This window comes from Palaemon carinicauda, chromosome 33 (assembly GCF_036898095.1).
Source record: "Palaemon carinicauda isolate YSFRI2023 chromosome 33, ASM3689809v2, whole genome shotgun sequence".
NCBI classification, from domain to species: Eukaryota; Metazoa; Arthropoda; class Malacostraca; order Decapoda; family Palaemonidae; genus Palaemon; species Palaemon carinicauda.
This window is the reverse complement of record NC_090757.1, coordinates 51,775,462-51,789,214: the sequence shown is the minus strand read 5'-3', so window position 1 is coordinate 51,789,214 and position 13,753 is coordinate 51,775,462. Positions and strand designations below refer to the sequence as shown.

At 41.1% G+C, this 13,753-nt stretch overlaps 1 protein-coding gene across 5 annotated transcripts in view; it reads left to right on the top strand.

Annotated features, from left to right (window-relative positions):
- The first annotated feature begins 5,247 nt into the window (after positions 1–5,247).
- Positions 5,248–13,753, top strand: part of LOC137625949 (BAG family molecular chaperone regulator 1-like) — a 121,219-nt gene continuing 112,713 nt past the window's right edge. For 3 of the 5 annotated variants that reach the window (XM_068357005.1, XM_068357004.1, XM_068357003.1), the window contains exon 1: positions 5,644–5,723. In XM_068357005.1, the coding sequence (XP_068213106.1) occupies positions 5,656–5,723 (68 nt within the window). In that variant the 5' untranslated portion in view covers positions 5,644–5,655. Of the gene's footprint in view, positions 5,394–5,643; positions 5,724–5,812; positions 5,857–13,753 lie in introns of those variants that run through there. The other 2 variants (XM_068357008.1, XM_068357006.1) reach the window with 2 other exon arrangements.

The following is a 13,753-nucleotide window of genomic DNA, read 5'->3' as shown; positions in this document are numbered from 1 at the left end:
TGATATTGTGGTATTTCTTTTTTTGTGATTTTTATGGTGCCCTATTTACCAGTGGAATAAGATTAGCTATTGGGGGGAGAAAACAATATTATGGTATCATGATGAAAATGTTTTAACGTGTTATGATACATGGTATTATAACTATTTCAGTTCAGAGTGTTAACTAGTTTCTTACTCAGATATATCTATATTTAGATATAAGTTGTTAAAATCTATTAAAGATATGTAAGACCTTTTAGTGGTAAGTTTATTGAAAAGAGAGTTGTTTATATTGATTAATTTCGTTGGTGTAGATAAAAATCATGACGCATTTCACTATAACTTTGCTATGTTATTACTAGGACTGACTACTTCAACTCCATTTATTACAATTTACCAAAAGCACATCTCAAGAAATTACAAAACATAACAAGAAAAGCACTTTGAGAGTGCAGACTTCCACCACGGCTGCTTATTTTTTTCGAAACCAGTTTCCCTTTTCCAGAATGAATTTAGACCGTAGGCGTATTTGAAGTCTGAGTGACAACCACGTGCGAACCGAACTTGGGATTAAGGTTAGGGTTGATTCGATCCCTTTGCTCGACCATGACCTTTGACGCAGGATTTTCAAAATTGAATCACTTCCACGTCTCACCATAACAATTAATCCCTGACATTTTAACTACACTATAAATAAAATTGTGGCTAGGAAGTTGTTCACAAACAAACAGCGGCGAAAACATAACCTCCTCCCAACTTTGTTCTCTGAGGCAATAGAGGAGCAAGATTGATAAAAAGTGTTTCATTTGAGAAAGGATCGCCCTTGAAATAATTGATTTACAATGGCTGCCGATTGAAGTCAGAATTGAGTTTAAAATATGTGTAATAACCCATCAAGTTATCAGAACCAGACGTCCTAAATATCGAAGAGAATTGCTACATATTGTGCCAATAAATCGTGTTCACACGAGAATAGTTACATATGGTTTCAAATCATTCGAACCTAGATACATGTCCAGTGTAGGCTCTAGGAGTCTAGAGCCTTTAGGTATGCAACCCTGAGACTATCTATACAATAAGCTCCCACTAGATACCTGAAAAACTGAAGATACTAAGACTTTCAAGAGGAAACTTGAAACTTTCTTGTTCTCTAAGTGCTTTGATAATATGGATCTGACAATAAACAAACAATATTCGGTGTGAAATGCTGAATGCCTTGGAATGTATACGATAAAAGAGAGTAGGGTTCCCCTGGTGTATGGGACCAGAAAAGCAGCCCTCAAAGCTAAATAAGTAAAGTAAATGAAGATGTTTATAAGTTTCGTGCTTGAGAGACACTCAAAAAAATAATCTTGATACAGTACATAGCATTAACTTACAGGAAAACTGCACTGTAACTAAATTGCACAGCTAATAAGCATGATTTCAATCAAGTCATTGTCAGCTGACTTGGTGACTCAAACACCGTATGACTGAAGTGGTATAAGCAATACCGTCCAGAGACCGAGACAGGATATTATTATTATTATTATTATTATTATTATTATTATTAGCTAAGCTACAACCCTAGTTGGAAAAGTAGGATGCTAAAACCCCAAGGACTCCAATAGGGAAAATAGCCTAGTGAAGAAAGGAAATAAACTACAAGAGAATTAATGAACAATCAAGATGAAATAGCGGGTCAAAATGCGCATGCGTCATTTTTACGCTATCAGTAAGTGTCAAAACTTTTTTTTTTTTTTCGAAATACTAGAGGTATTAGAAGGCAGTAGAAGAGAAACTGGAGGAGTGGAGAAGAGAAATGGAAAATAGAGGATTGAAGATCAGCAGGAAAAAGACAGAGTATTTGAGATCGAAAAATGGGGAGAATGGGGAAGTTGGTTTACAAGGAGAGAGATTGAAAAGAGTTGAAAATTTCAAGTATTTGGGATCAACAGTTGCAGAGGATGGTGATCTGGGGGCAGAAATAAACCACAGAATACAAGCAGGATGGAAAAATTGGAAAAAAGTGCGTGGAGTACTATGTGACAGGAAAATAGGGGTTAAATTGAAAGGTAAAGTACACAGGACAGTTGTGAGACCAGCAATGATGTATGGAGCGGAAACGTGGGCAATAAAGAAGACAGAAGAGAAGAAACTGGATGTAGCAGAGATGAGAATGTTGAGATGGATGTGTGGGATGACAAGAAGAGATAAGATACGGAATGAGGTCATTAGGGGTACCACAGGAGTTAGAGAACTATCAGATAAGATCCAAGAAAATAGACTGAGGTGGTATGGTCATGTCATGAGAAGAGATGAACAATATATTGGGAGGAGAGTGATGGAAATGGAGGTACAAGGAACGAAAAGGAGAGAGAGACCAAAGCGAAGGTGGATGGACTGTATCAAGGATGACCGATCAAAGGGATTAACCGGTGATGAAGTGTGGGACAGAGGTAGATGGAGAAAGCTGGCCAGAAACATCGACCCCACTTAAAAGTGGGAAAAGATGCAGACAAAGAAGAAGAAGAAGACTAGACATTGCACCAAAACTTTCATCATCTATCCATCTATATGGAGGCAACAAATCATAACATTGATGATAGAACTCTCATTATTAATAGAAACACAAGCTTATATAATATATAAGAGTATAAAAAATGATCTATTCAACCACAGCAATGGCCTCCCCAGTAAACAGCTTAAACTCACGATCCCGAGCGGGGATCGATCTGCCACCAGGAGAATGCTAGGCGAACATGTTACTACTGTACTAGCCACTGTATTATATAATTGATAAGTGATTACTGATGTTTCCAAACAAACTGGCTTTACTCTGGCACACGCTTCTATTTTTATTTTCATCTCTATGATTTTGAAGTCAAACTCTAAAGAAAGAAACAATGAAAAAGAGCTTCAACAACGAACATAATATATATGTTTTGAAGGTATTACCATTTTTCAGATGTACGGGAAAATTTATCATGTGACCTAACATCTACCGTACAAACTATAAGTGGTGTTATATGAAAATCGCCTTATCTGAACTTGGAACAATTTAGATAGTGATGCAGCTGAGTGCATTAGAAGTTTGAGTCAAAATGAAGAAATGGAAATTAGATAGAAGTTTTAAGAGATGAAAACTGATTGTCTAAAAACCCTTATTCACACACACACACACACACACACACACACACACACACACACACACACACACACACACACATATATATATATATATATATATATATATATATATATATATATATATATATGTATATATATATATATATATATATATATATATATATATATATGTATATATATACATATATACTCACACACACGCGCACACACACACACACACATATATATATATATATATATATATATATATATATATATATATATATATATATGTGTGTGTGTGTGTGTGTGTGTGTGTGTGTGTGTGTGTGTGTGTGTGTGTATGTATAAGTGTCTGTGAGCGTGCATGTGAAATATCTTTATTTTCACCACTTATTTGCAAATGTATTATACTCTATTCCTATCGTGTTTACCATTGCTTTTGCTTGTGCCACATATTTACAAAAAGTGCTATTGCACACAAATCACTGGATGTTTTGCTACCAATTTCTATTTCCTTCTGATAAATAATTTTGTTTTTAAATAGAAATGTTAAACGATTCTTGTTGAAATTACCTGCATTACATTTCTTTAAAACCAACCTTTATGCCAAGGCTAATATTATATTTTAGCAAATTATACACTCACAATATGAGCATGTTTGTAAGATTTTGATAACAGTTGGTTATAGTGGGTCCCTCATTGTTGAAACATTCATAGTTTTAATATATATATATATATATATATATATATATATATATATATATATATATATATATATATATATATATGTGTGTGTGTGTGTGTGTGTGTGTAAATATATATATATATATATATATATATATATATATATATAGGCTATATATATATATATATATATATATATATATATATATATATATATATATATATATATATATATATGTGTGTGTGTGTGTGTGTGTGTGTGTGTGTGTGTGTAATTATGTGTGTGTGCTCAGAACATATTTTTTATCTAACCTAATTATTATTATTATTATTATTATTATTATTACTATTATTACTTGCTAAGCCACAACACTAGTTGGAAAAGCAGGACTCCGACAGGGAAAATAGCTCAGTGAGGAAAGGAAACAAGGAAAAATAAAACATTTGAAGAAAAGCAACAATATTAGAATAAATATCGAATGAACTATGCCTGGATCTCTGATAGATGGTTAAAACAAATGAAATTTATGATGAAATATTATCAGTAATTTTAGGCCAATGGTAATTTTTCTCGTACGCTAAAATGTTCTTTTAGGCTATATAGGCTAAACTAACAACACAATCAAATCAGCATAAAACTTTCGTAGTAACAAGACTAAAAAATAAGTTTGTGCTGATAAAAATCCGTGTTTATTTGATTAAACGTTTTACATAGAATTACAGACTAATCCAGATAATGATAGATGCGTTTATGTATAAACATTCCGTAGCAAAACTATCCAGTTAAATTAAAAGAAAAAAAACTAAGATAAATTCATTGCTATTATTTATGAATACAGTATCCTAGAATTTTACGATCTATCATTTCCCATTATTTAACTACCAAATACTTTCCATTTATATCAGCGAGTTTTTCTGTATATTAAATATACACGAAACGCCTAGTATATGATGATTAGTTTAAACACGTGAATAATTAGTTACTTTCCCCTCATGAGACTGCGCCATCGTATGGACTATCTGCAGCCTTCATAATAATACGTAGGACTATCAAGCCACTCCTACCATTAACAATTATAGAGATATATTTTAAAAATCTAAATTTTTTAATGTCAGGATGTTGCCACCTAATGGATAGGAAGCACACAATCTGTAACGTAATGCAATGGATAACTTCATGTACAATACTGTACATTGAAGTGTTGCAATATTGCATATCCAGAAACATTGCCCATACCGTAAAATAATAACAACATTGCACCTAAAGAAGGTGACAAATACTATTGTATATTAAAGTGCCTGTTGTGTTTGCTTTTATGATTTTTAATATATTCAAGATAAAAAGACACAAAATTTGCTCAGGATAATCTCAAAAGAATATAATTTAAGTTATTTTCAGTAGACTAATATGATAATACTGTGAAACATAAAATGAAAGAATCGTAACGTTCATGTACCGATTAGGCATGGCAAACACATAGTAAAGGCAACCTCTCTAACAGTCAGTCTGTTAACAACTACAAGTACTTAGATAGTTTCTAGCTCTCACCGAGTTACAAGAAGACTTTGAACTGCTCCATTTCAATTTAGACCCCCGGTTACTGCATGTGGTTATTTGGGTAATTATTATGGTCCATTTTTGCCTTTTGATATATTCTGTATGGGAGTGTAGCTTATCCCATTCTCGGCTAAAGAGTTATTAGGTGTGGGAAAACTGACGTTTCTCGTCTTACCGTAGGCTAGGTCGTTAACCATTGATAGCCTTGTTTAGGTTTACAGCTGTTGTTAAGCCCTAAATAAAGACTTATGGGTCACTGCACAATGCCTGATTTAATTTTATCAAGTTAAAGTTGTCTCATAGCTGTACTTATATGTAAAGTCATGATGTCTTGGCGGTCCCAGTGTTGTGAGGAATACATACTGTATCATATTTCTCTTCGAAATATTTCGTTTGTTCATAATATTTCTTCAGTTTTTAATTTTTATGGTTTTATAATTCTAGTATTTCATACATCTATTTCTGTAAACTAAGGAGAATTCTTATTTAAAAACTATGGTTTTTTGTTGTCCCTGGAAAATATGGTTAGTACTATCTTTGAATTTTGGACCTTTGAGTGTGAAGGCCTACGTACATGGTCAATCATGGTTTTTTAATATCTATGGAAACCTTTGTATATCAGCGGCCAGTTACTCCGTGTATAGAAAATGGGAATTTTCTTCCCATTTTCTAGTCGTTTGTACTAGAAAAACTCCGTTTTTCTCCAAAACCTCTATACAAGAACACCACCTAACTTAAACTTCTCCACCTAACCTAACCTACAAGCAGTGTCCTGACCTACCTACCTATTTAACGGAGCCCTGACACTCCTTACAGTGCCATGTTCTTAGGCGGCTGTCATTATACATACAGGTGTTCGCTATCATGCATACACCCATCCATGTTTACACAAGCATATCTTAAGTGGATGTGATCGGGTGTGTATAAAAACACAATCACGTTCACTCAAAAAATATGCTTGTACTAACACTTGCGGTTGGCGGGCATGTATGTATGGTGACGTCTTATGCCCCATAACAACCTCGTTTTTAACTCCATTGTTAAGAAGACGGCAGGCAAGGGGTTGGAGGGGTCGTCAATCCCCTGCTGTTATGTAAATAGATAAGGACACGGCTTGTAGATAGGTTAGGTTAAGTGGGAAGTCTAGCTTAGAAGTTCTATGCAAGAGGGAGGTCCTGTCCATCATTATATTATCAACATTATTATTATTACTTGCTACGCTTCAACCCCTGCTGGTAAAAGCTGGTTGCTTTAAACCAGGGGCTCCAACAGGGAAAATATCCCAGTGAGGAAAGGAAACATGGAAAAATAAAATAAAAACTTTAACAAAACTAGATGCAGAGAAACACACCAGAGTGTACCCTCAAGCAAGAAAACTCTAACCCAAGATACTGGCTGACCATGGTACAGAGGCTATGGCACTACTCAAGACTAGAGAACAATGGTTTGATTTTGGAGTGTCTTTCTCCGAGAAGAGCTGCTTACTATAGCTAAAAAGAGTTTTCTACCCTTGCCAAGAGGAAAGTGGCCACTGAACAATCACAGTGCAGTAGGCAACTCGGGTGAAGAAGAATTATACAAAGGCTTTAAACATGAGTATTGTACATTCATGATTGACAGTATATTTCGGCATTAAGAGGAAAATATTAGTTCAAAGGTGTACTTGTAACTTGAAAAATACAGTTGTTCCGGAATACGAACCACGTTATTTATTAGGGGTTATACTTTCGGCGGAGCTGAAATGACAAGCCATTAAAATTTAGTGAGGGTTAACTACCCACACCGCTGGTTAGCGGGGGGTAGCTTGCTACCACTCCCGCTCACACACCTGTGATTTAGTTCACTTTACTTTTGGCTCGGATGTACTAATGCGAAGAGCACTTTTTCCGTTCGCGGGTTAGGTTGCGCTTCCGATTGTTTGTCTCAATTATTTTTAAATATTTAACTTAGCCGGTGAATATATAATAGCTGCTGCTCAGCGGCTCGACAGAAAACACACTCAAAAACTCGCGAGCGATCGCTATGAAGGTTGCGGGTGTGCCCACCAGCGCCAACTATCGGCCAGATACCACTCCTGCATGTAAACAAACCCTTCAATTCTTCTCTGTCGACCTTGACGACAAGACGTATCAATACTCGCTGTATAACCTGGAGTTTTCTCAACATATTTGGTGAAGTACTTCATTTGGGTTTGAGCTTTCGCAGTGCAGGTGTTTTTCCTCAACTTAAACTCTTGAACTCTTTATTGAACAGATTTAATTGTTGATGACTTGGATTGTTTTTTTGGACTTTCTTTGACTAATTCAAAATGGCTGACCCTTCACAAGTACCTAGATTTCGTAAGTGTAATGCTAGGGACTGTAATAGGCGTCTTCCAAAGGCATCTCTCGACCCACATACTGTGTGTTCCAATTGTCGGGGTAAAACCTGTCAATTGGGAGATCGGTGTGAGGAATGCGTGGGCCTTTCGGAATTCGATTGGCTCGAATACGATAAGTATGCATGTAGGCTAGAGAGAGATAGGGTAAGGAGGAGTTCCTCTAGGTCAGTAGATTTTTCCTCTCCACATGCCCCTGAACCTAATCCTTCCCCTGTAGTGGTTGTACCTAACCCCCCTTCTGGCACTCAGGAACCATCTATGCAAGACATGTTACGTGCTATTCATGCCTTGGGGGAAAGAGTTGAAGCGTTAGCAACTGATCGTAATCAACTCATGGCTGACGTTAAGGAGCTTAAGTGTCAGAGTGCCACAGCGGAAAGTAGTGGGAAAGTGATTAGTGCGCAAAGTGTTGTGAACAGTGTTGCTACCGAGGGTTCGTCTGTTCGTGCCTGTCGTTCACCTAGTCCGAGACCTCTTGCAAGCTCCCAAGCCCAGGTGAGAAGTAATGTCGTACGACTTATGGGTTCGAGAGGCCTTGATCAGCGAACAGACGTTCCCTCTATGGTATCAGGCGTATCTCACCAAGATCGCCCCTACCATAAGACGAAAGAGCCCATTTTCTCCTCGTCTTCCGAAGGCTTTTCGCATAAGAAACCGTGGAGCAAGGTTTCTAGGCCCCTTAAGCGAAAGTCGGTCCCTTCAGGACAGGTCCAGCGTCCTGGATGTAGTCATTGGGACAGTTCTGACCCATTGCAGTCATCGGATGACTGCTCGCCGCCTAAGCAGCAACGTTACACAGGCTCAGAAAGTCTTGGTGTAGGCAAGGTTGTGCCGTCTCAGACGTTAACCCTGTCGTTTACCGCACCCATTCCCGTGGACCCTAAATGGGTTATACTACAGGACATGCAGACTAAGCTCGCCTCCCTTATGGAAGACTATTCTGCCGATAAGGTTCCCGTTGAGCCTAGCCGTTTATCTCATCGAGATCCTGGCCTTCAGCCGACCAAACGAACCTTTGTGCGTCCTGTTGACGTTGGCGTAGCCAAGTCACGTCAGTCACGTTATGTAGAGCCTCACTCGATGCGGTCTCGTGTGGATTTTCAGCCGCATTTGGACGTTAGGCCACTTGCTTATGCTCCTGTTGACGTTCAGGACGTTCGCCAACCATCGGAGTTGACTTGTTTTGACGCTGAGCGTCAACCACCGCAGTCTAGAGTTGTTTTGACTGCTCAGACTAGGCAGTCAAAACAGTCTCGAGTGGACGCCGTGCGTCCTCACGCACCTGTTGTTGTTGACAGTTCACAGACTGTCAAGCAGTTACATGACGTTGCGTCCTGGTCCGCTACTAATGCACCAGTGCGTGTGGACGCTGCGTGTCAAGCATTGCCAACCCCTTTGCTTGTTTCTCAGCAGTTGTCAGATGAGGACGTTGCTGACCCTCAGCCTGAGGATCATCCTTCGGATGTAGACGAACCCAGAACAGTTCCTCCATCAATGGACTTTAAGAAAGTCATGTTAATTTTTAAGGAGTTGTTTCCCGATCACTTCGTCGCTGTTGCTCCTCGTTCGCCGCCGTCTGAGTTTGTTCTAGGCGTACCTGCTGACATACCAGCCTTTACAAAACTTGTGCTCTCTCGCTCATCCAAGAGAGCTTTACGGCTTTTAGGCGACTGGTTGGAAACCAAGAGGAGTTTGGGGAAGACGGCCTTTGCCTTCCCTCCGTCTAAACTCTCGTCTAGATCGAGCGTCTGGTATGCCACGGGAGAAGTTCTCGGCTTGGGAGTCCCTGCCTCTGCCCAGGGCGACTTCTCAAGCCTTGTAGACTCTCCCCGCCGCCTAGCCATGAGACGCTCGAAGATTAGTTGGTCCTCCTCGGACCTTGACCATCTGCTGAAAGGCATTTATAGAGCCTTTGAAGTTTTCAACTTCCTTGACTGGTGTTTGGGAGCCTTAAGTAGGAAAATCTCATCGGCTGATAGAGATGTCTCCTTACTTATTATGTCCTGTATGGATAAAGCCATCCGCGATGGTTCCAATGAGCTCTCCTCCTCTTTTACGTCGGGAGTCCTAAAGAAGCGAGAGTCCCTTTGCTCTTTTCTGTCGGCAGGAGTTACTCCCTGTCAGAGATCTGAACTGCTCTTTGCTCCCTTATCTAAGTTTTTGTTCCCGCAACAATTGGTTAAGGACATAGCTTCTTCACTCGTGCAGAAGGACACCCATGACTTGGTTGCGTCCTCTGCTCGCAAAGGGACTCCTTCGACATCCTTTTCTGCAAGACCTAGGATAGACACTCCGGCGTCCAGATTTATTCCGCCCTTTCGTGGCAGAGCTCCCAGCAGGGGAAGTACTCGTGCCGAGGGAAAGAGAGGAAAGAAGAGAGGAGCCAAGTCCTCACGTGGCAGAGTCTGACTGCCCGCAGCCTCAGACAGCAGTAGGAGCCAGACTCAAGAACTTCTGGCAAGCCTGGGAGAAGAGGGGCGCAGACCAACAATCTGTGAGGTTGCTCAGAGAGGGGTACAAAATTCCATTTGTACGCAAACCTCCTCTAGCGACTTCCCCCATCGACCTCTCTCCCAGGTACCGAGAGGAGTCAAAGAGACAAGCCCTGAAACTAGAAGTGTCTCTTTTGCTAGAGAAGGGAGCGGTGGTGAAAGTCTCGGACCTTCAATCACCGGGGTTTTACAACCGTCTCTTCCTAGTACCGAAGAAGACAGGAGGTTGGAGACCGGTGCTAGACGTCAGTGCACTCAACGTCTTTGTTACGAAGACAAAGTTCACCATGGAGACCATGAAATCAGTCTTAGCAGCGGTCAGAAAGGGAGACTGGATGGTCTCTCTCGACCTAAGAGACGCATACTTCCACATCCCCATACACCCAGATTCCCAACCTTTTCTGAGGTTTGTTTTCAACAATGTGGTATACCAGTTTTGGGCCCTGTGCTTTGGCCTAAGTCCTGCTCCTCTCGTGTTTACGAGGCTTATGAGGAATGTGGCAAAATTCCTCCATTTATCGGGAATCCGAGCCTCCCTTTACTTGGACGACTGGCTTCTCAGAGCCTCGTCCAGTCATCGCTGTCTGCAGGATCTTCATTGGACATTGGATCTGACCAAGGAATTGGGACTTTTGGTCAACCTGGAAAAGTCCCAGCTGATTCCATCCCAAACTTTACTGTATTTAGGGATGGAGATTCGCAGTCCAGTTTTTCGGGCTTTTCCGTCTGCCCCCCGAATAGAGCAAGCCCTGCTCAAAGTCCAACTGATGTTGAAGAGAGAACGTTGCTCAGTCAGGAATTGGATGAGTCTAGTAGGAACTCTATCATTCCTGGAGCAGTTTGTCTCGCTAGGAAGGCTACACCTTCGACCTCTCCAGTTCCATCTAGCTTTTCACTGGAAAAAGGACAAGACGTTAGAGACGGTCTCAGTCCCGATCTCCGAACCAGTAAAGGCATGCCTGAATTGGTGGAACGACAATATCAGTCTGAGAGAGGGACTTTCCCTAGCAGTTCAGAACACAAACCACGTACTATTCTCGGACGCGTCGGATTTGGGTTGGGGTGCGACCCTGGACGGTCGGGAATGCTCAGGTCTGTGGACCTCAAGTCAGAGGAGCATGCACATCAACGGCAAGGAGCTTTTGGCAGTCCACCTGGCCTTGATGAACTTCGAGAGTCTCCTTCGAAACAAGGTGGTAGAGATCAACTCCGACAATACCACAGCCTTGGCATACATTTCCAAGCAAGGAGGTACCCACTCCCTGACGCTGTACGAGATCGCAAGGGACCTGCTCATTTGGTCAAGAGATCGAGGCATCTCCCTGTTAACGAGGTTTATCCAGGGCGACTTGAACGTCTTAGCAGACTGCCTCAGTCGGAGGGGTCAGGTAATTCCTACGGAATGGACCCTCCACAAGGACGTGTGCAAGAGTCTTTGGGCGACTTGGGGTCAACCCACCATAGACCTCTTTGCAACCTCGATGACCAAGAGACTTCCAATCTATTGCTCTCCAGTCCCAGACCCAGCAGCAATACACATAGACGCATTTCTTCTAGATTGGTCTCATCTGGACCTATATGCATTCCCACCATTCAAGATTGTCAACAAGGTACTGCAGAAGTTCGCCTCTCACGAAGGGACAAGGTTGACGTTAGTTGCTCCCCTCTGGCCCGCGAGAGAATGGTTCACCGAGGTACTTCGATGGCTGGTAGACTTTCCAAGAAGTCTTCCTCTAAGAGTAGATCTGTTACGTCAGCCCCACATAAAGAATGTACACCAAAGCCTCCCCGCTCTTCGTCTGACTGCCTTCAGACTATCGAAAGACTCTCTAGAGCTCGAGGCTTTTCGAAGGAGGCAGCCAGTGCGATTGCAAGAGCGAGGAGAGCTTCTACCATTAGAGTATACCAGTCGAAGTGGGAAGTCTTCCGAGACTGGTGCAAGTCAGCATCTGTATCCTCGTCCAGTACCTCTGTAGCCCAAATCGCTGATTTTCTCTTACACCTGAGAAAAGTTCGCTCCCTTTCAGCTTCCACGATCAAGGGCTACAGGAGCATGTTGGCTTCGGTCTTCCGGCATAGAGGCTTAGATCTTTCCAACAATAAAGATTTACAAGATCTCCTTAAGTCTTTTGACACCTCTAAGGAACGTCGTTTGGCTACTCCTGGATGGAACTTAGACGTGGTCCTAAGGTTCCTCATGTCAGACAGGTTTGAGCCATTACATTCAGCCTCCCTGAAGGATCTCACTCTTAAGACTCTTTTCCTGGTGTGCTTGGCCTCGGCTAAAAGAGTCAGTGAACTTCATGCCTTCAGTAAGAACATCGGCTTTTCTACAGAAAAAGTTACTTGTTCTCTTCAACTTGGTTTCCTGGCCAAAAATGAACTGCCTTCTCGTCCTTGGCCTAAATCTTTTGATATTCCTTGCTTATCAGAGATCGTAGGCAACGAACTGGAAAGAGTTTTATGTCCCGTTAGAGCTCTTAAGTTCTATTTAGCTCGTACTAAGCCATTACGAGGTAAATCTGAAGCGTTATGGTGTTCGGTTAAGAAACCAACCATCCTTACCTATGTCAAAGAATGCTTTGTCATATTTTATCAGATTTTTAATACGAGAAGCTCATTCCCACTTGAGTGAGGAAGACCAATCTTTGCTTAAGGTTAAGACGCACGAAATTAGAGCTATAGCAACCTCCGTGGCCTTCAAGCAAAATAGATCTCTGCAAAGTATCATGGACGCGACTTTTTGGAGAAGCAAGTCAGTGTTCGCGTCATTTTACCTGAAAGATGTCCAGACTCTTTACGAGGACTGCTACACACTGGGTCCATTCGTAGCAGCGAGTGCAGTAGTGGGTGAGGGTTCTACCACTACACTTCCCTAATTCCAATATCCTTTTTAATCTGTCTCTTGAAATGTTTTTAATATTGTTTTTTATGGGTTGTACGGAAGGCTAAGAAGCCTTTCGCATCCTGGTTGATTTGGCGGGTGGTCAAAGTAATTTCTTGAGAGCGCCCAGATTAGGGGTTTGATGAGGTCCTGTTAGTATGGGTTGCAACCCTTCATACTTCAGCTCCTGGGAGTCTTTCAGCATCCTAAGAGGATCGCTGGGCTTCGTGAGGAAGACAGACTTACAAGGCAGAGTAATCGTCTAAGTCAACTTCCTTACCAGGTACCTATATATTTTGGTTTTGTTATATTGATAACTGTCAAAAACTCTTAGCATATACGCTGTAAACTTAATTAACTCTGGTCTCTACCCACCGCCTTGGGTGTGAATCAGCTATTATATATTCACCGGCTAAGTTAAATATTTAAAAATGATATTTTAATTATAAAATAAATTTTTGAATATACTTACCCGGTGAATATATAAATTAAAGGCCCTCCCTTCCTCCCCAATAGAGACGCAGCGGGACGAGAAGAATTGAAGGGTTTGTTTACATGCAGGAGTGGTATCTGGCCGATAGTTGGCGCTGGTGGGCACACCCGCAACCTTCATAGCGATCGCTCGCGAGTTTTTGAGTGTGTTTTCTGTCGAGCCGCTGAGCAGC